This window comes from Somniosus microcephalus, chromosome 14 (assembly GCF_052327205.1).
Source record: "Somniosus microcephalus isolate GS21.2 chromosome 14, FLI_Smic_1.0, whole genome shotgun sequence".
NCBI lineage: Eukaryota > Metazoa > Chordata > Chondrichthyes > Squaliformes > Somniosidae > Somniosus > Somniosus microcephalus.
The window spans coordinates 124,020,103-124,046,093 of record NC_141000.1 but is presented as its reverse complement, the minus strand read 5'-3'; the positions used below and the strand labels follow the sequence as shown (position 1 = coordinate 124,046,093).

The 25,991-nt window shown below is 51.2% G+C and overlaps 1 protein-coding gene across 4 annotated transcripts in view; it reads right to left on the bottom strand.

Annotated features, from left to right (window-relative positions):
• Positions 1–15,004: 15,004 nt before the first annotated feature.
• The window catches only part of LOC147107894 (SAM domain-containing protein SAMSN-1-like), a 185,268-nt gene continuing 174,281 nt past the window's right edge, over positions 15,005–25,991 (bottom strand). For all 4 annotated transcript variants that reach the window (XM_086007280.1, XM_086007281.1, XM_086007282.1 and 1 more), the window contains one exon: positions 15,005–18,197. In XM_086007280.1, the coding sequence (XP_085863406.1) occupies positions 17,998–18,197 (200 nt within the window). In that variant the 3' untranslated portion in view covers positions 15,005–17,997. The remainder of the gene's footprint in view (positions 18,198–25,991) is intronic.

Sequence of the window (25,991 nt, the reverse complement as noted above, 5' to 3'; positions counted from 1 at the left end):
GAGTTCCAGGATTTTGACCCAGCGATGATGAAGGAACGGCGATTTACTTCCAAGTCAGGATTGTGTGTGACTTGGAGGGGAACTTGGAGGTGGTGGTGTTCCCATGTGCCTGCTGCCCTTGTCCTTCTAGGTGGAAGAGGTCACGGGTTTGGCAGGTGCTGCCGAAGAAGCTTTGGCGAGTTGCTGCAGTGCATCTTGTAGATGGTACACACTGCAGCCACGGTGCGCCGGTGGTGGAGGGAGTGAGTGTTTAAGCCGGTGGATGGGGTGCCAATCTATCTTGGTCCTGAATAGTGTCGATATTTATATTTAACTGAGGTTCTTTGCCATCGCCGTAACAAAATCCCAGCAGGTACGCCCACAGTGGGCCGGGGGTAAACTAAAGCTGAGCTAAAAGTGGAGCCTGAAGAAAGTTTGAGTTTAATCTGACAGCCTGCAGGCCTGTGCAACCACCGAGATCATTTTGAGAGGTTCTGATTCCCAACGGAAATAACATAAGAAATAAGAGCAGGAGTCGGCCACACAGCCCCTCGAGCCTGCTCCGCCATTCAATAAGATCATGGCTGATCTGCTACCTCAACTCCACTTCCTCGCCCAATCCCCATATCCCTTGATTCTCCTGGAGTCCAAAAATTCCTTTGTTTGCCATTGTAATGGGGAAAAAAAGAAAGTCTTGCAATTCTACAGCACCTTTAATGATCCCAAAGCCCGTTGCAGCCAATGAAGTACTTTTGAACTGTAGTCACTATTGTACAAACGTAGCCTCGGTTTAAGGTCTCATCTGAAAGACAGGACCTGTGACAGTGCTGCACTCCCCCAGTACTGCACCGGAATGTCAGCCTAGATTATGTGCTCAAGTCTGGGACTTGAACCCACAACCTTCTGACTCAGAGGCGAGAGAGTGATTAAAATATGCCTCGAAATTCAAAGGGCTGTGGATGTTGAATCGTTGAGTATATTCAAGGCTGGGATAGATAGATTTTTGGACTCTAGGGTAATCAAGGGATATGGAGATCGGGCGGGAAAGTGTAGTTGAGGTCGATGATCAGCCATGATCTTATTGAATGGCGGAGCAGGCTCGAGGGGCCGAATGGCCAACTCCTGCTCCTATTTCTTATATTCTTATGTTCTTATGAAGCGGATACTCCTGGGAGGTGGCCTTGGATGTTTTGGAGGCAGAAGAACATGGATTGGATCATCACTCAGCGAACTCCTCAGTGACAACTGCAAGGGGCACCAGCCCTTAACAGTTCATTGAAAATTTATCATCTGGACACGGAACATCAGTTACGTGGAGAGACTCGAGATCGGGAATTGTCCTCTTTAGAGCAGAGAAGGTTACGGGGAGATTTAATAGAGGCGTTCAAAATCATGAGGTGTTTCAATAGAGTAAATAGTTTCCAGTGGCAGAAGGGTCAGTAACCAGGTGACACACATTTAATATAATTGGCAAAAGAACCAGGGGAGAGATGAGATTTTTGTTTACACAGCAAGTTGTAATGATCTGGAATGCACTTCCTGAATATGTATCCAACACATTAATGTCTCTGTATCCCACATTTTTCTGACTCTGTATCCTACAGATTCCTGACTGTGTATTTATCATATAGATTTCAGAATGTCTTTGTATCATACAGATTTCTGATTGTGCCTGTATCCTATAGATTCCAAACTGTATTTGTACCATACAGATTCTCGTCGGGCTCTGTGTCCTACAGATTGCAGACTGTTTCTGTACTCTACAGATTCCGCACTTGCTTTGTATCCTACAGATTCTTACCTGACTTTCGATCCATGTTGCTTCGGTCTAGCATTTACAAAAGTATTTTTTTCTGCCCCGTTGTTTGATCCCTGCACCAGTCTCCAGCCAAGAGAACAAGACGAGTAAGTACAGAGATCTCGATATATACACCTTCCTGAGTAGCCACAAGGAGGAGTAAGCGAGCAACCTTTGCTCATTGAATTTCCTGCTTCAGTGAAGTGCGTGTGGGCTTTGCCTTCCCCCAGATGACTCAGTGCCATTGCAGCTTGGGTGAAAACCATCATGGTACAAACCCACCCTACTTACCATTGTTTTTCTTTAAATCGTACTCCTGGTAAACACAACACTGGTTAGAACTCAGCTAGAGTATTGTGTCCACATTCTGAACACCACACTCGGGGAAAAATTCGGTTGTTTTGCGTCTCCCGTTAGCGCCCTAAGAGGACGCTAACGGGGCGCAAAGCAACTAACGCCCGGGCACGGCGCCGCCTACGCTTCCCACGAAATTTAGCGGGAGGTTAGCGGTGGCGGTAACCGGTAGCGCCCCGCAACGCTGCACTGCCAGCGATGATGTCATCACCGTGCGCAGCAGCCCGCTCGCACCCCAGCCGCGATCTTCGGGAGCGCCTCCTGACTTACCGCCGGACGCTATGTCCGATGGGGTCAGGGGGGCCTACCTGCGGCCGGGGTGGCGCAAATTAAAGGCGAGGTGCCGGGCGGCCATTTTTGTTGCTGGCCGCCTGCCAGCACCTGCCCTCTCTGCCGCCCCCGGCCTCCTGAGCAGCCCCCGCAGAGTGCCGGCTGCGCTCCATGAGCCCGGCACTTCTCTTGAGTGCTGGGCTCTTTTGCCGGCACTCCCGATCCCCAGGGGCCCAGCTGGGCCCCGGGTCGCACTGCGCTAGGCCCCTCCCCTTTAAGAAGGGGAGGAAGGCCTGCAATACCACGGCGCATGGCGCTGTGGCACGTAGCGCCGCGATATTCCCTCGCAGCGCCCCAAGAGGGAGGAGGGCCCTTCCAATAGCGCCCCACTTCCCTCTTGGGGCGCTACCACTTAATTTCCGCCGCGGGGGCACTAATTTTTCCGGGGTACCCTGGCGAAGCTGGGACGCTACTCAATTTTTAGCCCTCAAGGTTTTGGAGAGGGTGCAGTGGAAATTTGCCAGAATGGCACCAGGGATGAGGGACTTCAGTTATTTGCAGAGACTGGAGAAGCTGGGATTGTTCTCCTTAGAGCAGAGAAGGTTATGGGGAGATTTAATAGAGGTGTTCAAAATTATGAGGAGTTTTGATAGAGTAGGTAGGGAGAATAGGGAGGTCACTTATCACTTGGAGGGTGCGAGTGTGGGTGGGGTAGAGGAGCAAAGGGATCTCGGAGTACAAATACACAAATCACTAAAAGTTGCGACACCAGTGAGCAAGGCCATAAAAAAGCAACCCAAGCACTAGGGTTTATTTCTAGAGGGATAGAATTGACAAGTAGGGAAGTTATGCTAAACCTGTATCGAACCTTGGTTAGACCACACTTGGAGTACTGCGTACAGTTCTGGTCGCCATATTATAAAAAGGATATAGAGGCACTGGAGAGGGTGCAGAGAAGATTTACAAGGATGATAATAGAATTGCGAGGGTACACATATCAGGAAAGGATGAACGGGCTGGGTCTCTTTTCTCTTGAAAAAAGAAGGCTGAGGGGCGACCTAATAGAGATCTTTAAAATTATGATCAATTTTGATAGAGTGGATACAGAGGCGATGTTTCCACTTGTGGGGGAGAACAGAACTAGGGGCCATCAATATAAGATAGTCACCAAGAAATCCAATAGGGAATTCAGGAGAAACTTCTTTACCCAGAGAGTGGTGAGAATGTGGAACTCGCTGCCACAGGGAGTGGTTGAAGCGAATAGTATCGATGTATTTAAGGGGAGGCTCGACAAGCATATGAGGGAGAAGGGAATAGAGGGTTATGTTGATGGATTTAGATGAGGAAAGACGGGAGGAGGCTCGAGTGGAGCATAAACATCGGCATGAACTGGTTGGGCCGGATATCCTAAGTAATCCTCTGTAAATTGGGCTAGAAATTTGGTATGTTAGCGCCTCCCATTAGCACCTGGCAGGGGCGCTAATGGGGCGCTGAGTGGTTAGCGCCCGGGCATGTTGAATGCAGCGACGCCCGCGAACGTCAGTGCCGGTTAACGCCTGGGCCTCTAGCGCCTCACAAATCGTGATGTCATAAAGTGCGCAGCGCCCCGTTATCGCCCCGGATGGAAAATTCACTCACGCCCCCTGCTTTATCGCCTCGCGCCGACAACACCAGCAAGAGGAGGCGTTGCGAACTTGGCCAGCTGCTTCGGGAGCGGTAATTAAAGGGAGTGCTTTTCAGCTCGCGCAACCTTTATTATTTGCAGCAGTCTGGTGCCTGCGCAAAGTTTCTAATGCTCCATTGGTGCGAGATGTCCGAGCCCTCCACTTTGTGAGAATGTTTGGGGCTGTCATGGCAGTCGCCCAGTTCGCCTTGCAAAACAGAACCGAGGACAACTAGCTTGTGCAGCATCATTGGCCCTTCCCTTTAGGCGAGGGAAGCAGCCTCTGTGCTGAAAGAGCGTCGTTCACAATGCGCTCAAAATTGTTTAGCGCTCTGCCGCTGCCGCTACCGCCCCGCTCTCGGACTTTAGCGCCCTAAGAGAAGTGTTTAGCGCTTGATTTAGCGCTCCACTTCCCTCTTGGAGCGCTAAAACTGAATTTCACGGTAGCCGAGAATGATTAGCGCCTGGCGCTAATTTTTCATCTTTCAAAGTTTTAGCGCCCCAAGCGGGGCTATACCGAATTTCTCCCCCATTGTTTTAATTGGCAGGAGGGTCGGGAACCAGAGGACACAGATTTAAGATCATTGGCAAAAGAACCAGAGGAGGAGATGAGGAGAATTTTTTTTTACGCAGCGAGTTGTTACGATCTGGAATGCGCTGCCTGAAAGGACGGTGGAAGCAGATTCAGTAATAACTTCCAGAAGGAAATTGGATAAATACTCAAAAAGTAAAAATTTGCAGGGCTGTGGGGGAAGAGCAGGGTGAGTGGGACTAATTGGAGAGCTCTTTCAAAGAGCCGGCACAGGCTCGATGGGATGAATTTAAATGGCCTTGTTTTAAAATTCTCATCCGTGTTTTCAAATCCTTCCATGGCCTCACCCCATCCTATCTCTGTGACCTCCTCTAACCCTATAATCCCCCTAGACTTCTGCGCTCTGCCTATTCTGCCCTCTTGCGCATCCCCGATTTTAATCGCTCCACCATTGGTGGCCATGCCTTCTGTTGCCTGGGTCCTAAGCTCTGGAATTCCCTTCCTAAACCTCTCCGCCTCTCTACCTCTCTTTCCTCCTTTAAGATGCTCCTTAAAATCTACCTCTTTGACCAAGCTTTTGGTCACCTGCCCTACTATCTCTTTATATGGCTCAGTGTCAAATTTTATTTGATAATTGCTCCTGTGAAACACCTTGGGAGGCTTTACTACCTTAAAGGTGCTATATAAATGCAAATTGTTGGTGTAACAAGGTAAAAGAGACAAACAGAAATCCCGTCGGAGAGAGGAGCAGGACATTTTGAGTTGGGGCATTGTTCGACAAGAAGGGGCGGTGAATTAAACACTAATACAAAAAAGGCAAAACACTGCGGATGCTGGAAACCTGAAATAAACAGGTAGACATTCGATTGCCCCCGAAAACAGGCGCGGAGATTGTGATGCGGGATCAACCCGCGCCCGTTCAAAGTAATGCAGGCAGGATGCAAACTTTGTGCTGCCCGCTGATTAACATGATTGTGGCGTTCAGCCCAGCACTGAATGCACTGCTGAGTGGCTGCAGGCTCAGCAGGGGGCCCAAGTTTGTGCGAGGCTAGCACCAATTAAAGCTAGCCTGCACTTCTTAAAGGCAGCCTGCACCTCTTAAAGGGGAGGTGTATTCTGGCTGCAGCAGGTGAATCAACTGGCTGAGGAACAGAGACTGAGCAGGAAAAAGTACTACTGATGGCACAACAGGAGAGAGAGCGTGCTCCAAAGTTCTCAGACGCAGCACTGGAGGTCTTGGTGCAGGAGGTGGATAGGAGGAGAGAGGTGTTGTTTCCACAGGGGGCCAGGAGGCCCTCCAAGCAAATTCAGAAAAGGCAATGGGAGCAGATAGCCATCATGGTGAATGCCAGCAGTATATCCCCGAGGACCTTGATGCAGTGCAGGAAGAAGTTTAGTGACCTCACACGAGTGGTCAAAGTCAGTGAATTCATCTTCAAATGCCATATCCCACTAGCCTCACACACTACTCAATGCACCAGACCCCCATCACTCACCTACCAACAATCTCTACCAAACACGACTCATCCCTCACATTCATAGCTTCACCTCATCCTCACACACCTAGCACTGCTGCAAGCCTCACACGCACATCTCATAGCTTGCACACACTGGCAGCTATTCAACCATGACAGGCACATCACCCAAACGCATTGCACCACACTCATCGACACACTTCCATTTCTCTTGCAGGACAAGGTGGCTCACGACTGGAGACAGCAGAACCAAACCAGCGGGGACAGGCGCACCCGCATTACCTTACCCCGATGGAGGAGATATTGCTGCCCATTATTGGGAGGGCCATCGCTGAGCCGGTGGCCAGTGGCAGGGCTGAAACAACACAAGATGCCAGTATCCACATATGTAATCTTCCTTCTCACATCCCACTTCCCCCTCATCCCATGATCTGTTCTGATTTACAAGCTGCACATGGTGTAAGCGTGCACCTCTTGCTTTCCCCCCCTCCCCTCACCTTACACCACCTTACCCTTGTGCCTTTCTCCTTTCAGATAGCCAAGAACTGCCACCTGGCCAGGCACTGGTGGAGGAGCAGGAAATGGAAGAGCACCAAGACACTGATGATGAAGCCACAACACCGTCACATGATTTCACACTCGCAGAAACCAGCTCAGATACTGACACTCCGCGTACTTTAGAGGATAGGTTAGAGGCGGGGTCTGCACGTGGTGAGACACTGGGCACGAGTGGCCTGCAGAAAGGGCAGGGGGAAAGGGTAGTGCAGGTGCCAGCTCCCCAGAGGGCAGGGTCACACACGAGGTCTACTGCAGAGAACTCAGATGAGGACTTTGATGGGACGGCCTGCAGAAGAACACTGATGGGTACACACAATGAAATGCTTGGTGCATTGGCAGGCCTGCCAGAAAGCCTGAGTGCAATGTCAGGGAGCATGGAGGAGTCTGGCACCAACCTTGCACAGGGCTTTGCGCAGAGCTTGGAACCCATGATTTCCAGCATGGAAGGGGTGGGCAGATCCATTAGCGCACTTGTGGACCCAAAGATGATGCCGCATCTGATGGCCGAAGTCTCAGCTTCCATTGCAGCACAAACAGCAGCCGCCCAATGTCTGAGTGCTGCAGTGGAAGCTCAGACTGAAGTCATACAAACTCAGCTTGCTGCCTCACAAGCTCGGACTGCTGCCATTGTCACTGGGTTTAGCAGTGTGGAAAGGGGCTTGCAGGGTGTCACAGCATTCCAGCAATCTGTCCTCCAATAGATTACTAGGATTGCTGAGGCACCGCCCTGGGGGAGTGGCAGTGGCTCCGTGGAGGTCGACCTTGCTGTCCTCTCTCAGGATGACAGCATTCGTCCTCTCACCACTGCCACTCCGCCAGTGCCCTTGGTGTTGGCTGTCAGCCAGCCAGCACAGACTGCTACCGACCAGGCCGAGATGGTGCAGTCTACAGCTGGGCCTTCTAGGCCCAGAGCTGCTCGAGGTCATCCTGCAAGGCCGTCTGCAGTCTCCCCCACTGAAGGTCAGCAGCCTTCCACCAGCCATGCTGCAGCCACTGGGGTAGCACTGCGTAGGAGCACTAGGACAGGCAACGGCACACGGAAGACAGGCACGAAGGGAATGCACAGGGTGATTAGTTGACTTTGTTATGTAATATTAGATGGACTGCTGCATAGCGTTGGTTTGGAATGTTTCTTTTGTGGTGGCTTTTATTTCAGCATTGTGGCCAAGAGGACGCTGTAATGGTCCGGAACAGAGGGAAGGGAAGGTTTGTGACTGTTGTACAATGGGGATTTGGGGTTGTGTTCAGTGGAACTGTAGTTGACTGAGGTGATCATGGTCATCCCGGCCGGAGGCGGGGTGCTGGTTGTCTCCTTCCTTGCTTCTGCTCCTCCTCCTCCTCTTCCTCCTCCTCCTCCTCCCTCTGCGAGCAGCTTGTCCTCTTCTTTGCTGCCTCTGCTCCATCTCCCTGTCATGCTGCAGGCCAAGGGGGAGGACAACTACAGCACCCTTGACTGGGAGCAAGTGGTCTGACCAGAACCCTTGAAGTCAGAACCAAGGCCTTCTCCACTTGCAGCACCACTCCCTGTCACCGCACCAAATTTAAACAACTCTGGAAAGCACTAAACACTTCTACAAACTTACACAGAGTCAGTAGAAATTAATCAGCAACTAGCCTGAGAGTGGTTGCTGATCCTTTTAAATATCACGGGTGGGGGGGGTGGTCCTTGATGCTGCTGAACGCATGTCCCGCTGTGCGAGGTTAAGACAGGGCATTAGGTCCAGCATTGAGGACGAAAATGGCAGCGCTGGCGTCAAATCAGCATTGCACGCTGATTGACGTCATGATCTTCCTACTCTACATGCTCCCAGTGCCTGCCCTACCGCCCTCACCAAAATGCCGTCTGGCGTGGCCCGCACCAGAAGTGTGCGTGCGTGATGCGGACTCCATTTTTGACACAAAACGGCGCCAAAAAATCGGGCGCTACGGGGCCGAATTTCTCGTCCTAAATTCATTGTTTTTGCCGGTGTCGGTTGAGAGAGGATCGCTGACCAGGACACCTGGAGAACTCCCTGATCTTCTTCGGCACAGGCAGGTGGGGTGTCAGTTTCAATTCTCCTGCGAAGATCGGAACCTCTGACAGTGATTCACACCCTCAGTAAGGGAACTCGGCTGTCGGCCTCGTTTTTGATGTACAAAACTCCGGGAGTGGGACAGGAATCCTCAACCTTCTGACTCAAGGGCTGGAGCTCTCCCAGCAACAACAACTACCATTTATATTGCACCTCTAATGTGGAAAAATGGCCTACGGCGCTTCACGGGAATGTTATCAGACAAAAATGGAGGCCGAGCTAAAGAAAGATGTTTGGAGGGGGGCTGACCAAAAGCTTGGTCAAAGCCATGGGTTTTAAGGAAGGTCTTAAAGGAGAAGAGGGAGGTGGAGAGGTTTAAGGAGAGAATACCAGATCGTAAGGCCTAGGTGTGGTTGAAGGTACGGCTGCTAATGACAGGGCTGAGGGAGCCATGCGGATAAAGATCTCATCACCCAGCAAGCAGCAGAGCCTTTATGTGTCAGCCGTGGCTCAGTGGGCAGCGCTCTCGCCTCTGAGTCAGAAGGTTGTGGGCCCCACTCCAGAGACTTGAGCACAAAATCAAGGCTGACACTCCCAGGGCAGCACTGAGGGAGTGCTGCACTGTCAGAGGTGCACTGTGAACCATTAAACCGAGGCCTTGTCGGCTCTCTCAGGTGGCCATAAAAGATCCCATGGCACTATTTCGAAGAAGAGCAGGGGAGTTCTCCCCTGTGTCCTGGCCAATATTTATCCCTCAATCAACATCGCTAAAAACAGATTATCTGGTCATTATCACATTGCTTTTTGTGGGAGCTTGCTGTGCGCAAATTGGCTGCCACCTTTCTCACTCTCTTTCTCTCTTTCTTCCTCTCTCTCTTTCTCTCTTTCTTTCTCTCTCTTTCTCTTTCTTATTGCGAGGGGAATTGAATACAAAAGTAGGGAGGTTATGCTTCAGTTATACAGGCCATTGGTGAGACCACATCTGGAGTACTGTGTACAGTATTGGTCTCCTTATTTAAGGAAGGATGTAAATGCGTTGGAAGCAGTTCAGAGAAGGTTTACTAGATTAATACCTGGAATGGGCGGGTTGTCTTATGAGGAAAGGTTGGACAGGCTAGGCTTGTATCCACTGGAGTTTAGAAGAGTAAGAGGTGACTTGATTGAAACATAGAAGATCCTGAGGGGTCTGGACAGGGTGGATGTGGAGAGGATGTTTCCTCTTGTGGGAGAATCTAGAACTAGGGGTCACTGTTTAAAAATAAGGGGTCGCCCATTTCAGACAGAGATGAGGAGCAATTTTTTCTCACAGAGGGTCGTGAGTCTTTGGAACTCTCTTCCTCAGAGGGCAGTGGAAGCAGAGTCTTTGAATATTTTTAAGGCAGAGGTAGATAGATTCTTGATAACCAAGGGGGTGAAAGGTTATCGGGGGTAGGCGGGAATGTGGAGTAATCGGATCGACCATGATCTTATTGAATGGCGGAGCAGGCTCGAGGGGCCGAGTGGCCAACTCCTGCTCCTAATTCTTATGTTCATATGTTCTTTCATTCTCTTTCTGCCTCTCTTTCTCTCTCTCTTTTCCTTATTTCTTTCTCCTTCTTTCTCTCTTTCTCGCTTTCTTTCATTCTCTCTTTCTTTCTTTCTGAAATGGATTAAGAAAACAAATAAAAATGATACTGTTGAAAGAGTTTTTCGCTTGGCTGGATTGGGTAAAACAGCAATCTATGATTGCGAAACAGTTATATTTTACTTAAATGGAATCGCGTATTCTCCGAATTGACACAGCAGCCGGATGTGAGCAGTCAGAGGAAACGAGTAACACCTTGTGAAGCACAGAGTTTGTGTGGTTTATACCACAAAAGACATTTAAAAAATATATCTTTTTTTTAAAATACCTCTTAAATTTCCAAAAGCACATTTAGCAAAGATAGAGATGGCAAAAGAACCAGGGGGGAGTTGAGGAGAATTTTTTTTAACGCAGCGAGTTGTTATGATCTGGAATTTTTTTTAATGCAATTTTATGGGATGTGGGCGTCGCTGACAAGGCCGGCATTTATTGCCCATTCCTAGTTGCCCTCGAGAAGGTGGTGGTGAGCCTCCTTCTTGAACCACTGCAGTCCGTGTGGTGAAGGTACTCCCACAGTGCTGTTAGGGAGGGAGTTCCAGGATTCTGACCCAGCGACGATGAAGGAACAACTGATATATTTCCAAGTCAGGATGGTGTGTGACTTGGAGGGGAACTTGGAGGTGATGGTGTTCCCATGCACCTGCTGCCCTTGTCCTTCTAGGTGGAAGAGGTCACGGGTTTGGGGAGGTGCTGCCGAAGAAGCCTTGTGCTGCCTGAAAGGACGGTGGAAGCAGCTTCAATCGTAACTTTCGAAAGGGAATTGGATAAATATTTGAAAAGGAAACATTTGCAGGGCTATGGGGAAAGAGCAGGGGGCAGTGGGTTTAATTGGAGAGCTCTTTCAAAGAGCCGGCACAGGCACGACAGGCCAAATGGCCTCCTTCTATGATGTCCTGGCCATGTTTTGCCCGCACTGTGCCTGCACTCCGAAACACACACTCCACAGTGTCCGTGAGGGAAGGAAATGCTTCCGAGGAGGAGAGAACGTGGTGGATGGGGAGACGGAGATGGAGGCCAAAGATGTGGCTAGCAAGGAGAACATTAAGAAGGCTTTTGAAGGTGATGGAAAGAGGTGGAAAAGCAGGAAGATCTAAAGGTAGAGTTCCAGCGGGCAAGAGACTGAAAGAGCGTCCCTCATTGGTGGGCCTCAAGGAGTGGGGGCAGGGTTGCCAACTGTAGTTGGAGGTATTCCTGGAGACTTGATCACATGATCCCCTGCTGCCAACCGCCCCCCGGGCCAGGCTCCCGCTATTGGCCACCTGATATGCCCATCCTCGCGGTGCCCCGCCTTCCCACGGCCAATCGGAATGCGAATGGACTCTTCATTTCCCGATTGGATGATTCTTCACTGTCAGTCAAATGGCCTTTTTTTTCCAAGTCCGATAGTTTTATAACTAACAAACAAAAGTGTTCAAAGAATATTAAAACTTTTTTTAAAAGCCCCTCTGGTTTTTCTCCTGGGTTTTCTCGCTGCAGTGTCCTGGAGATTCATTTTTAATTCCTGGAGACTCCAGGGCAATCCTGGCAGTTTGGCAGCCCCTCAGTGAGGGTGACTGGAATCCACTCTCAGTGGAATGCAATGGGGTGTATATCTGGACGTACAACAACAACAACTTGCATTTATATAGCGCCTTTAATGTAGTAAAACGTCTCCAGGCGCTTTACAGGAAAATGTGACACTGAGGAGATATTTAGGACAGGGCTTGGTCAACGAGGTAGGTTTTAAGAAGCGTCTTAAAGGAGGAGAGAGAGGTAGAGAGGCGGAGAGGTTTAGGGAGGGAATTCCAGAGCTTAGGGCCGAGGCAGCTGAAGGCACGGCCGCCAATGGTGGAGCAATTAAAATCGGGGATGCTCACAAGGCCTGAATTGGAGGAGCGCAGATATGCCTGAGGGTTGTAGGGGCTGGAGGAGGTTACAGAGATAGGGAGGGGGTGAGGCCATGGAGGGATTTGAACACAAGGATGAGAATTTTAAAATCGAGGTGCTGCTTAACCGGGGGCCAATGTAGGTCAGTGAGCACAGAGGGTGTTGGGTGAACGGGACTTGGTGCGAGTTAGGACACGGGCAGCCAACTTTTTTGATGACCTCAAGTTTACGTAAGGTAGAACGTGGGAGGTCGACCAGGAGTGCGTTGGAATAGTCAATTCTAGAGGTAACAAAAGCATGAATGAAGGTTTTAGCATAGATAAGGGTGTGGTGAGACTACAAAGCATTTCCATGCTGAACCACGTAGTGTGTCTTTTTTTGGATTCCATCTCCATACAACTCAATAGCAGAAAGGCCAAAGGCATGTGTAGATTTTGTTTTCTGCTCTCCTTTGAGATGGGTGGCTCTGGTCTGAGAGATGGGCTCCACATCATTTATAAAATGTTAAAATGCCTGCGTGACCTTTCTCCGTTTACGCCACGATGTTTTGACCTGTTATTAAGGTTTTCAGTGAACTGCCAATAGAGAAACAAAAGTCAAAATTCGAGCCAAGGTCCCTGTTATAAATCTCATCATTCATTAAGAAACTACTCGTGAAATAACGCTGGACGGCCAGCTGGTGGCGCCGTCCCAGGAGTATAAATACTTGGGCGTCGGCCCCAGCTTGCCAGGGACATTTTGTAAGACAAGGAACTAGTGAAGTACAACTAGACCTCCATGTTCTGAAACAAGTTGATTAAAGCCTTGCTTTATACTCAAACCAAGGGCCTAGTGAGTTTTATTGCCGCTGTCCCTAACCCAACCAAAGGTCCCACTTCCTCCTATCCCAAGCCAGGATCACATTCCTTTTGTTTTTGTTTCTCGGTAAGGATTCAGTGAGCTTACTGCTCCATGGGGACTCTATTCCTCACTCTGTCCAGCTGCAGGATTTTCAGGGAGCTGGTAATGAGTACTGTTTTATTCATTCTCATGATGTTGCTATCAGTGGCAAGGCTGGCATTTATTGCCCATCCCTAGTTGCCCTGACAGCTGAGTGGTGGCTTACTGGGACACTTCAGAGGGCAGTTACGAGTCAAACACGTTGGCAGTCGTGCCTTCAGCTGCCAAGGCCCTGAACTCTGGAATTCCTTCCCTGAACCTCTCCGCCTCTCTTTCCTCCTTTAAGACCCTCCTTAAAACCGACCTCTTTGACCAAGCTTTTGGTCACCTGCCCTAATATCTCCTTATGTGGCTCGGTGTCAAATTGTGTTTGATAATCGCTCCTGTGAAGCGCCTTGGGACGTTTTACTAAGTTAAAGGCGCTATACTGTATAAATGCAAGTTATTGTTGTTGTTGTGTGGGGACTGGAGTCACGTGTAGGCCCAGACCGGGTAAGGACGGCAGGTTTCCTTCCCTAAAGGGACATCAGTGAACCAGTTGGGTTTTTACGACAATCTGACAGCCTCGTGGTCACTTTAATTTATACCAGATCTGAATTCAAATTCTCAAATGGCCGTGGTGGGATTAAAACTCACGGCCTCTGGATTATTATTCCAGGCCTCTGGATTACTCATCTCTCTCACAATATAAGACCAGGGCTTCCACAGTAAGAAAAAAGAAAGACTTGCATTTCTATAGAGCCTTTCACGACAACCGAACATCCCAAATACTTTACAACCAATGAAGTACAGTCATTGTTGTAATGTAGGAAACATGGAATTTGTGCACAGCAAGCTCCCACAAACAGCAGTGTGATAATAACCAGATCATCTGTTTTATTGATGTAGGGATAAATATTGGCTAGGACACCAGGGATAATTCCCCTGCTCTTACTTCGAAATAGTGCCACGGGATCTTTTGCATCCACCTGAGAGGACAGACGGGGCCTCGGTTTAACATTTCATCTGAAAGACGGCACCTACCAACAGTGCAGCGCTCCCTCAGTACTGCACTGGAGTGTCAGTCTAGATTCTTGTGCTTAGGTCTGCTGGAGTGAGACATAAACCCACAACCTTCTGACTCCGAGGCAAGGGTGTTACCAACTGAGCTATGTCTGACACAGGAGAAAGGATGGGACTTGAGTGTGATGTCCTTTGTGGTCAAATAGTTTGTCAACACGGGCATGAAGTATGGGCAAGTATTCGAGGCTGGCTGATGCAGCTGGATTTATGTCCCAGCACAAGTCAACACTTTCAGGAGAGGAGGCAGAAACAGTAGAAAAACTAAGAAGATTTCGGGGTGAACTGATCGAGGTGTTTAAGATGATTAAAGGAGTTGATAGGTTGATCGAGAGAAACTATTTCCTCTGGTGGGGGGAGTCCAGAACAAACTGGCAAAACCTTAAAATTAGAGCCAGGTCGTTCAGGGGTGATGTCAGGAAGCACTTCTTCACACAAAGGGTGGTGGAAATCTGGAACTCTCTCTCCCCAAAAAGCTGTTGAGGCCGGGGGGTCAATTGAACATTTCAACACTGAGATTGATAGAGTTTTGTTAGACAAGGGTTATTAAGGGTTACGGAACCAAGGCGGGTAAATGGAGCTGAGATACAGAGCAGCCCTGATCTACTTGAATGGCATAACAGGCTCGAGGGGCTGAATGGCCTCTTCCTGATCCTATGAACCCGAGGAATATTTCCCTTCCTGAACCGGGAATAAATGTAATTCCAAACAAGCCTCCAATCAGAATCCGTTTGACACAGTGGAGAAACGGCCATGGTTTCTGAGCACAAGATAATTGTTGGCAGCTTTATTCGCGAAACATGCACATTTAGTCTTCTACAAATATTTTTTAAATCTTATAATTTATTCACTGAGCTACGTTTAAAGAATTCAGAATGTCTTCAGATAGTTTTATTGAAGATCCGAAATGCAGAATACAACAGTAAGGAGGGAACAATTTAAGCTGGGACATAAAAACACAGGAAATTCAGAAACTATCGTGTCAAATCTACACAGATAAAATACAAAAATCTAATAAATATGTACACAGAAAAAGTTTAAACTAAGCTTAAGACACAGACTGATGAGGAGAGGGAGAGAGCAAAGGGACGTTGCTACCACCGGGTTAAAGGTCACACACCTAGGTACGCCAAACAAAATACACAAAGTCAATCGTTTTTGTTTGCATTTACCATTTGAAAAGTTAAAAGAGTAGAGCAGTGGTTGCAGTTTACTGTGTGTATAGGTATGTCTGAGTGTACGTGTCTATGTCTGTGTATATCTGTCTCTATCTGCATGTGTGTGTGTTTGTATGTGTGTGTGTATATTTGTGTATGTGTGTACGTTTGTACTCCTGCATGTATCTCTGTATCATAGAAATTTATGGCACAGAAGGAGGCCATTCGGCCCATCGTGTCTGTGCCGGCCGACAAAGAGCTCTCCAGCCCAATCCCACTTTCCAGCTCTTGGTCCGTAGCCCTGTAGGTTATCGCACTCCAAGTGCATATCCAAGTATTATTTAAATGCGATGAGGGTTTCTGCCTCTACCATCCTTTCAGGCAGTGAGTTCTAGACCCCCACCACCCTCTGGGAAAAAAGTTCTCCTCAACTCCCCTCTAATCCTTCTACCAATTACTTTAAATCTATGCCCCCTGGTTATTGACCTCTCTGCTAAGGGAAATAGATCCTTCCTATCCACTCTATCTAGGCCCCTCATAATTTTATACACCTCAATCAAGTCTCCCCTCAGCCTCCTCTGTTCCAAAGTAAACAACCCCAGCCTATCCACTCTTTCCTCATAGCTAAAGTTCCCCAGCCCAGGCAACATCCTCGTAAATCTCCCCTGTGCCCTCTTTAGTGCGATCACATCTTCCTGTAATGTCTGTACATGTGCTGCGTGTGTGTGTTTCTGCGTATGTATGCTTCTGTGTTTATTTGTATGTATGTGTGTGTCTTTGTATGTCTGCGTGTATCTGTATGTGCGTAGGATCAGCTGCAGGTACCTCAGAGTCTTTCCCAGTATGGTATTTCCCTGTGTGCCGATATGCTGTAGGGTGAATCATTAATCGTGTTGCCAGAGCTGCCACTTATAATTTTCCTTTCATGAACTTTGTAAGCCCGTAAGAATTATTTGGGAACAGGAAAAGGAAGTTAAGCCCTAACAAGCCTCTCCTTTTTTACATGGACCACCCGCACCCACCCTCAACCCTCAGTCACCTTCTCTCCCCAGGTAATGCCCAATTGCATCTTGAATCCATTTATATTCTCCACGGTGGAACTTCTGCCGGATTCTCCTGATTTCCTGCAATAACTTTGACAGAAACCACCCCCACCCCGTCCCATGAAGAAACCCCAAAGTTGCGGAAAAACCCCCCCGCGGAAATTCTACCCCCTTCAGTTCAACACTTTTCCCACCTAGCAATACCAACCCTCCAGGGTTGCGCTGGAGCCTCCAGGTATTAAAGATTAATCTCCAGTACTGCTGGGAGCAACGCCTGGGATAAAAATCATTAGGGGGCAGTTAATAAAATTGTGTGGTTCTATCATTTTCGTTGACTACTTTCATTTATTGGTTATCGAAATATTGGAGTTGGGGAAAAAAAAGGCTCTTTGACTGACAGTCTAGAGTCAGCCAATCAAGTCATGAAGAGTTTATTCGCTTTCCAACTGGCCAGTGAAGGCGGGACGCCGCGAGGATGGACGTGTCAGGCGACCATGGTGGGAGCGTTGGGGTGGGGCAGTTTGAGGTGGCATGCCATGCAATGAAACGTCCAGGAAGACATCCAACCAGAGTTGGTAACCCTTTGCCCATCACGAGCAAACATGGGTTTTGGCACAACTTCCCTCTTGGTGTTATGGTGCTTCAACAAGTGGAAAGGGTTCGACAAAATATCTCCCCATTAAAAACATCCTTTTTATGACATAGTCCTCAAGTTCAAAGGCCAAGCCATCCATTTTCACAAAGTCCACTGGCTCGTCATTACACAATCTATTTGCCTTGCCAATTCCCTATTCCCGTCTACACCCTTAGCTGGGATAAAGAAATGGAGACGCGGCCCAGCCGATTTGGAAATTTGGAAACCGCAGACGCTAAGCTTCGTCAGCTCAATCTTTGGGACATGGGAGAGGGAACCAAGATGGTGGAGAACTAGCTGCACCTCATTGTGCTGCAGGAGGTCTCTGCTGGTGCTTGGAGGGGGTGGAATGGAGGAACGCTTTCATCCCCGCGGAGCTCAAGTTCTCCAAATGCACATCCGTTAAAGGTTCAGCTTTCATCAGTTTTACTAGTCATTCGGTTTTTCCAATTTGTAACTCATCTAGCCACTCAATTGTTCCATTTTGGCATTGAGCATTGACTCAGTCAATTTGTTTAGCCAATCTTTGCACCAGCGTGGGTCACCGGTCCTAGTAGACAAGTGATCTTGGTCCGAGCGTCTCCCAGGATATCAAAGAATCATAGAATGATACAGCACAGATGGAGGCCATTTGTGTCTGTGCCGGCTCTTTGGTAGAACTGTCCAATTAGTCCCACTCCCCCGGCTCTTTCCCCATAGTCCTGTAAATTTTTCCCTTTCAAGTATTTATCCAATTTCCTTTTGAAATATAATAAACAAAATTAAACAAGGTCAAATCACAGGTCACTCATTGAGTTGAAATAATTTGCCAATCAATGAATTTTTTTTAACAGGTGTTCAGTGTTTTTGGGGAGGTCGCAGAGTGAATCCAAACTGTGCCTATCACTTTCCCTTGTAGATTCGAATTAAATAAAGGAAGCCGTGTTCAATGTGTGCCCATAGATATCAATACAAAGAGAACAAAAACCCTCTCGGTATCCACGGGCTCCCACTGCATGCTTCGAAACTGTACAACTTGATGAATCCCAATGCAATCAGTCGGCAAGGGAGGCACCTTCAACCATCTCCGGCAGGCTCTCCAAATCTAAGTCTTCTTTCCCATTGTCTGAGATTTCAGAGGTAGCGTAACATCCAGAGTCTCTGGGACACTCCATCAAGTGTGACTGGTCGGGGTTGAGGTCGGAGGGTTGACTCTGAGTTATGACATCGCTTTTCTCTTCCTCTTCACTTAGAACTGTAAAACAAAAGTCCGTAGATATCATTCTCCTTATCCATGGTGATTTGTCACGAAGTAAAGAAAGTTGGGTAATGCTGGGAGTCAGTTGGTTGTGCGTTCCAAGCCCTGCACTAATACTTGGGCAAATGCTCTGGGTTTCACTCCAGCATACGAAGGGTGTGCTGCATTATCCGAGGTGCTTTGGATGTGAAATTGATCCAAAGCCCTGACTGCCTTTCCCACCTTCTCCCCAAATCCCCAACCCCACCTACCCACCTTCTCCCCATATTCCTCAATCCCACCTACCCACCTTCTCCCCATATCCCTCAATCCCACCTACCCACAATCTCTCCGTATCCCTCAACCCCATCTACCCACCTTCTCCCCATATCCCCAACCCCACCTACCCACCTTCTCCCCATATCCCCAACCCCACCTAGCCACCATCTCCCCATATTCCTCAATCCCACGTACCCACCTTCTCCCCATATCCCTCAATCCCACCAACCCACCATCTCCCCATATCCCTCAATCCCATCTACCCACATTCTCCCCATATCCCCAACCCCACCTACCCACCATCTCCCCATATTCCTCAATCCCACCTACCCACCTTCTCCACATATCCCTCAATCCCACCTACCCACAATCTCTCCGTATCCCTCAACCCCATCTACCCACCTTCTCCCCATATCCCCAACCCCACGTACCCACCTTCTCCCCATATCCCCAACCCCACCTAGCCACCATCTCCCCATATTCCTCAATCCCACCTACCCACCTTCTCCCCATATCCCTCAATCCCACCTACCCACCATCTCCCCATATCCCTCAATCCCATCTACCCACCTTCTCCCCATATCCCCAACCCCACCTACCCACCATCTCCCCATATCCCTCAATCCCATCTACCCACCTTCTCCCCATATCCCCAACCACACCTACCCACCATCTCCCCATATCCCCAAGCCCACCTACCCACCTTCTCCCCATATCCTCAACCCCACCTACCCACCGTCTCCCCATATCCCCAACCCCACCTATGCACCTTCTCCCCATATCCCTCAACCCCACCTACCCACCTTCTCCCCATATCCCCAACCCCACCTACCCACCTTCTCCCCTTATCCCCAACCCAACCTACCCAACTTCTCCCCATATCCCCAACCCCACCTACCCACCTTCTCCCCATATCCCCAACTCCACCTACCCACCTTCTCCCCATATCCCCAACCCCACCTACCCACCTTCTCCCCTTATCCCCAACCCAACCTACCCACCTTCTCCCCATATCCCCAACCCCACCTACCCACCTTCTCCCCATATCCCCAACTCCACCTACCCACCTTCTCCCCATATCCCCAACCCCACCTACCCACCATCTCCCCATATCACTCAACCCCACCTACCCACCTTCTCCCCATATCCCCAACCCAACCTACCTACATTCTCCCCTTATCCCCAACCCCACCTACCCACCTTCTCCCCATATCCCCAACCCCACCTACCCACCATCTCCCCATATCCCCAACCCCACCTACCCACCTTCTCCTCATATCCCCAACCCCACCTACCCACCATCTCCCCATATCCCCAACCCCCCCTACCCACCTTCTCCCCATATCCCCAACACCATCTACCCACCTTCTCCCCATATCCCCAACCCCACCTACCCACCTTCTCCCCATATCCCCAACCCCACCTACCCACCTTCTCCCCATATCCCCAACACCACCTACCCACCTTCTCCCCATATCCCTCAACCCCACCTACCTATCTTCTCCCCATATCCCTCAACCCCACCTACCCACCTTCTCCCCATATCCCCAACCCCACCTACCCACCATCTCCCCATATCCCCAACCCCACCTGCCCACCTTCTCCCCATATCCCTCAACCCCACCTACCCACCTTCTCCCCATATCCCCAACCCCACCTACCCACCTTCTCCCCATATCCCTCAACCCCACCTACCCACCTTCTCCCCATATCCCCAACCCCACCTACCCATCCTCTCCCCATATCCCCAACCCCACATACCCACCTTCTCCCCATATCCCTCAACCCCACCTACCCACCTTCTCCCCATATCATCAACCCCACCTACCCACCTTCTCCCCATATCCCTCAACCCCACCTACCCACCTTCTCCCCATATCCCCAACCCCACCTACCCACCTTCTCCCCACATCCCTCAACCCCACCTACCCACCTTCTCCCCATATCCCTCAACCCCACCTACCCACCTTCTCCCCATATCCCCAACCCCATCTACCCACCTTCTCCCCACATCCCCAACCCCACCTACCCACCATCTCCCCATAACCCTGAACCCTACCTACCCACCTTCTCCCCATATCCCCAACCCCACCTACCCACCTTCTCCCCATATCCGCAACCCCACCTACCCACCATCTCCCCATATCCCTCAACCCCACCGACCCAACTTCTCCCCATATCCCCAACCCCACCTACCCACCTTCTCCCCACCTCCCTCAACCCCACCTACCGACCTTCTCCCCATATCCCTCAACCCCACCTACCCACCTTCACCCCATATCCCTCAACCCCACCTACCCACCTTCTCCCCATATCCCTCAACCCCACCAACCCACCTTCTCCCCAAAACCTCAACCCCACCTACCCACCTTCTCCCCATATCCCTCAACCCCACATACCCACCTTCTCCCCATATCCCCAACCCCACCTACCCACCTTCTCCCCATATTCCCCAACCCCACCTACCCACCATCTCCCCATATCCCTCAACCCCACCTACCCATCTTCTCCCCATATCCCCCAACCCCACCTACGCACCTTCTCCCCATATCCCCCAACCCCACCTACGCACCTTCTCCCCATATCGTCAACCCCACCTCCCCACCTTCTCCTCATATCCCTCAAACCCACCTACCCAACTTCTCCTCATATCCCTCAACCCCACCTATCCACCTTCTCCCCATATCCCCAACCCCATCTACCCACTTTCTCCCCATATCCCCAACACCACCTACCCACTTTCTCCCCATATCCCCAACCCCACCTACCCACCATCTCCCCATAGCCCCAACCCCACCTACCCACCTTCTCCCCATATCCCCAACACAATCTACCCACCTTCTCCCCATATCCCCAACCCCACCTACCCACCATCTCCCCATATCCCCAACCCCACCGACCCAGCTTCTCCCCATATCCCCAACCCCACCTACCCACCATCTCCGAATATCCCCAACCCCACCTACCCACCTTCTCCCCATATCGCCAACCCCATCTACCCACCTTCTCCCCATATCCCCAACCCCACCTACCCACCTTCTCCCCATATCCCCAACCCCAACTACCCACCTTCTCCCCATATCCCTCAACCCCACCTACCCACCTTCTCCCCATATCCCTCAACCCCACCTACCCATCTTCTCGCCATATCCCTCAACCCCACCTACCCACCATCTCCCCATATCCCTCAACCCCACCTACCCACCATCTCCCCATATCCCTCAACCCCACCTACCCATCTTCTCCCCATATCCCCCAACCCCACCTACGCACCTTCTCCCCATATCCCCCAACCCCACCTACGCACCTTCTCCCCATATCGTCAACCCCACCTCCCCACCTTCTCCTCATATCCCTCAAACCCACCTACCCAACTTCTCCTCATATCCCTCAACCCCACCTACCCACCTTCTCCCCATATCCCCAACCCCATCTACCCACTTTCTCCCCATATCCCCAACACCACCTACCCACTTTCTCCCCATATCCCCAACCCCACCTACCCACCATCTCCCCATAGCCCCAACCCCACCTACCCACCTTCTCCCCATATCCCCAACACAATCTACCCACCTTCTCCCCATATCCCCAACCCCACCTACCCACCATCTCCCCATATCCCCAACCCAACCGACCCAACTTCTCCCCATATCCCCAACCCCACCTACCCACCATCTCCGAATATCCCCAACCCCACCTACCCACCTTCTCCCCATATCCCCAACCCCATCTACCCACCTTCTCCCCATATCCCCAACCCCACCTACCCACCTTCTCCCCATATCCCCAACACCACCTTCCCACCATCTCCCCATGTCCCTCAACCCCATCTACCCACCTTCTCCCCATATCCCTCAACCCCACCTACCCACCTTCTCCCCATATCCCCAACCCCACCTACCCACCTTCTCCCCATATCCCTCAACCCCACCTACCCACCATCTCCCCATATCCCCAACCCCACCTACCCACCTTCTCCCCATATCCCCAACCCCATCTACCTACCTTCTCCCCATATCCCCAACCCCACCTACCCACCTTCTCCCCACATCCCTCAACCCCACCGATCCACCTTCTCCCCATATCCCTCAACCCCACCGACCCACCTTCTCCCCATAGCCCCAACCCCACCTACCCACCTTCTCCCCATATCCCCAACCCCACCTACCCGCCTTCTCCCCATATCCCCAACCCCACCTACCCACCTTCTCCCCATATCCCCAACCCCACCTACCCACCTTCTCCCCATATCCCTCAACCCCACCTACCCATCTTCTCCCCATATCCCTCAACCCCACCTACCTACCTTCTCCCCATATCCCCAACCCCACCTACCCACCTTCTCCCCATATCCCTCAACCCAACCTACCCACCATCTCCCCATATCCCCAACCCCACCTACCCACCTTCTCCCCATATCCCCAACCCCATCTACCTACCTTCTCCCCATAAACCTAACCCCACCTACCCACCTTCTCCCCACATCCCTCAACCCCACCGATCCACCTTCTCCCCATATCCCTCAACCCCACTGACCCACCTTCTCCCCATAGCCCCAACCCCACCTACCCACCTTCTCCCCATATCCCCAACCCCACCTACCCACCTTCTCCCCATATCCCCAACCCCACCTACCCACCTTCTCCCCATATCCCCAACCCCACCTACCCACCTTCTCCCCATATCCCTCAACCCCACCTACCCACCTTCACTCCATATCCCTCAACCCCACCTACCCACCTTCTCTCCGTATCCCTCAACCCCATCTACCCACCTTCTCCCCATATCCCCAATCCCACCTACCCACCTTCTCCCCATATCCCTCAACCCCAACTACCCACCTTCACTCCATATCCCTCAACCCCACCTACCCACCTACTCCCCATATCCCTCAACCCCATCTACCCACCTTCTCCCCATATCCCCAACCCCACCTACCTACCTTCTCCCCATATCCCTCAACCCCACCTACCCACCTTCTCCCCATATCCCTCAACCCCACCTACCCACCTTCTCCCCATATCCCTCAACCCCACCTACCCACCTTCTCCCCATGTCCCTCAACTCCACCTACCCACCATCTCCCCATATCCCCAACCCCACCCACCCACCTTCTCCCTATTTCCCTCAACCCTACCTACCCACCTTCTCCCCACATCCCTCAACCCCACCTACCCACCATCTCCACATATCCCCAACCCCATCTACCCACCATCTCCCCATATCCTCAACCCCACTTACCCACCATCTCCCCATATCCCCAACCCCACCTACCTACATTCTCCCCATATCCCTCAACCCCATCTACCCACCTTCTCCCCATATCCCCAACCCCATCTACCCACCTTCTCCCCATATCCCCAACCCCACCTACCCACCTTCTCCCCATATCCCTCAACCCACCTACCCATCTTCTCCCCATATCCCTCAACCCCATCTACCTACCTTCTCCCCATATCCCTCAACCACATCTACACACCTTCTCCCCATATCGCTCAACCCCATCTGCCCACCTTCTCCCCATATCCCTCAACCCCATCTACCTACCTTCTCCCCATATCCCTCAACCCCATCTACCCACCTTCTCCTCATATCCCTCAACCCCACCTACCTACCTTCTCCCCATATCCCTCAACCCCACCTACCCACCTTCTCCCCAAAACCCCAACCCCATCTACCCACCTTCTCCCCATATCCCTCAACCCCACCTACCCACCTTCTCCCCATATCCCTCAACCCCATCTACCCTCCTTCTCCCCATATCCCTCAACCCCACATACCCACCATCTCTCCATATCCCCAACCTCGCCTACCCACCTTCTCCCCATATCCCTCAACCGCACCTACCCACCATCTCCCCATATCCCTGAACCCCACCTACCCACCATCTCCCCATATCCCTCAACCCCACCTACCCACCATCTCCCCATAACCCTCAACCCCACCTACCCACCTTCTCCTCATATCCCTCAACCCCATCTACCCACCATCTCCCCATATCCCCAACCCCAACTACCCACCTTCTCCCCATATCCCCAACACCACCTACCCACCTTCTCCCCATATCCCCAACTCCATCTACCCACCATCTCCCCATATCCCCAACCCCACCTACCCACCTTCTCCCCATATCCCTCAACCCCATCTACCCACCCTCTCCCCATATCCCCAACCCCACCTACCCACCATCTCCCCATATCCCCAACCCCACCTACCCACCTTCTCCCCATATCCCTCAACCCCACCTACCCATCTTCTCCCCATATCCCTCAACGCCACCTACCCACCATCTCCCCATATCCCCAACCCCACCTACCCACCTTCTCCCCATATCCCTCAACCCCACCTACCCACCATCTCCCCATATCCCTCAACCCCACCTACCCACCTTCTCCCCATATCCCTCAACCCCACCTACCCACCATCTCCCCATATCCCCAACCCCACCTACCTACCTTCTCCCCATATCCCTCAACCCCACCTACCCACCATCTCCCCATATCCCCAACCCCACCTACCCAGCTTCTCCCCATATCCCTCAACCCCACCTACCCACCATCTCCCCATATCCCCAACCCCACCTACCCACCTTCACTCCATATCCCTCAACCCCATCTACCCACCTTCACTCCATATCCCTCAACCCCATCTACCCACCATCTCCCCATATCCCTCAATCCCACCTACCCACCTTCTCACCATATCCCTCAACCCCACCTACCCACCATCTCCCCATATCCCTCAACCCCATCTACCCACCGTCTCCCCATATCCCTCAATCCCACCTACCCACCTTCTCACCGTATCCCTCAACCCCACCTCCCCACAATCTCCCCATATCCCTCAAATCCATCTACCCTCCTTCTCCCCATATCCCTCATCCCCACCTACCCATCATCTCCCCATATCCCCAACCCCAGCTACCTACCTTCTCCCCATATCCCTAACCCCACCAACCTACCTTCTCCCCATACTCCTCAACCCCACCTACCCACCATCTCCCCATATCCCCAAGCCCACCTACCTACCTTCTCCCCATATCCCTCAACCCCATCTACCCACCTTCACTCCATATCCCTCAACCCCATCTACCCACCATCTCCCCATATCCCTCAACCCCACCTGCCCACAATCTCCCCATATCCCCAACCCCATCTACCCTCCTTCTCCCCATATCCCTCATCCCCACCTACCCACCATCTCCCCATATCCCCAACCCCAGCTAAATACCTTCTCCCCATATCCCCAACCCCACCTACCTACCTTCTCCCCATACTCCTCAACCCCACCTACCCACCATCTCCCCATATCCACAAGCCCACCTACCTACCTTCTCCCCATATCCCTCAACCCCATCTACCCACCTTCTCCCCATATCCCTCAACCACTTCTACCCACCTTCTCCCCATATCCCCAACCCCAGCTACCCACCTTCTCCCCATATCCCTCAACCCCACCTACCTACCATCTCCCCATATCCCCAACCCCATTTACCCACCATCTCCCCATATCCTCAACCCCACCTACCCACCA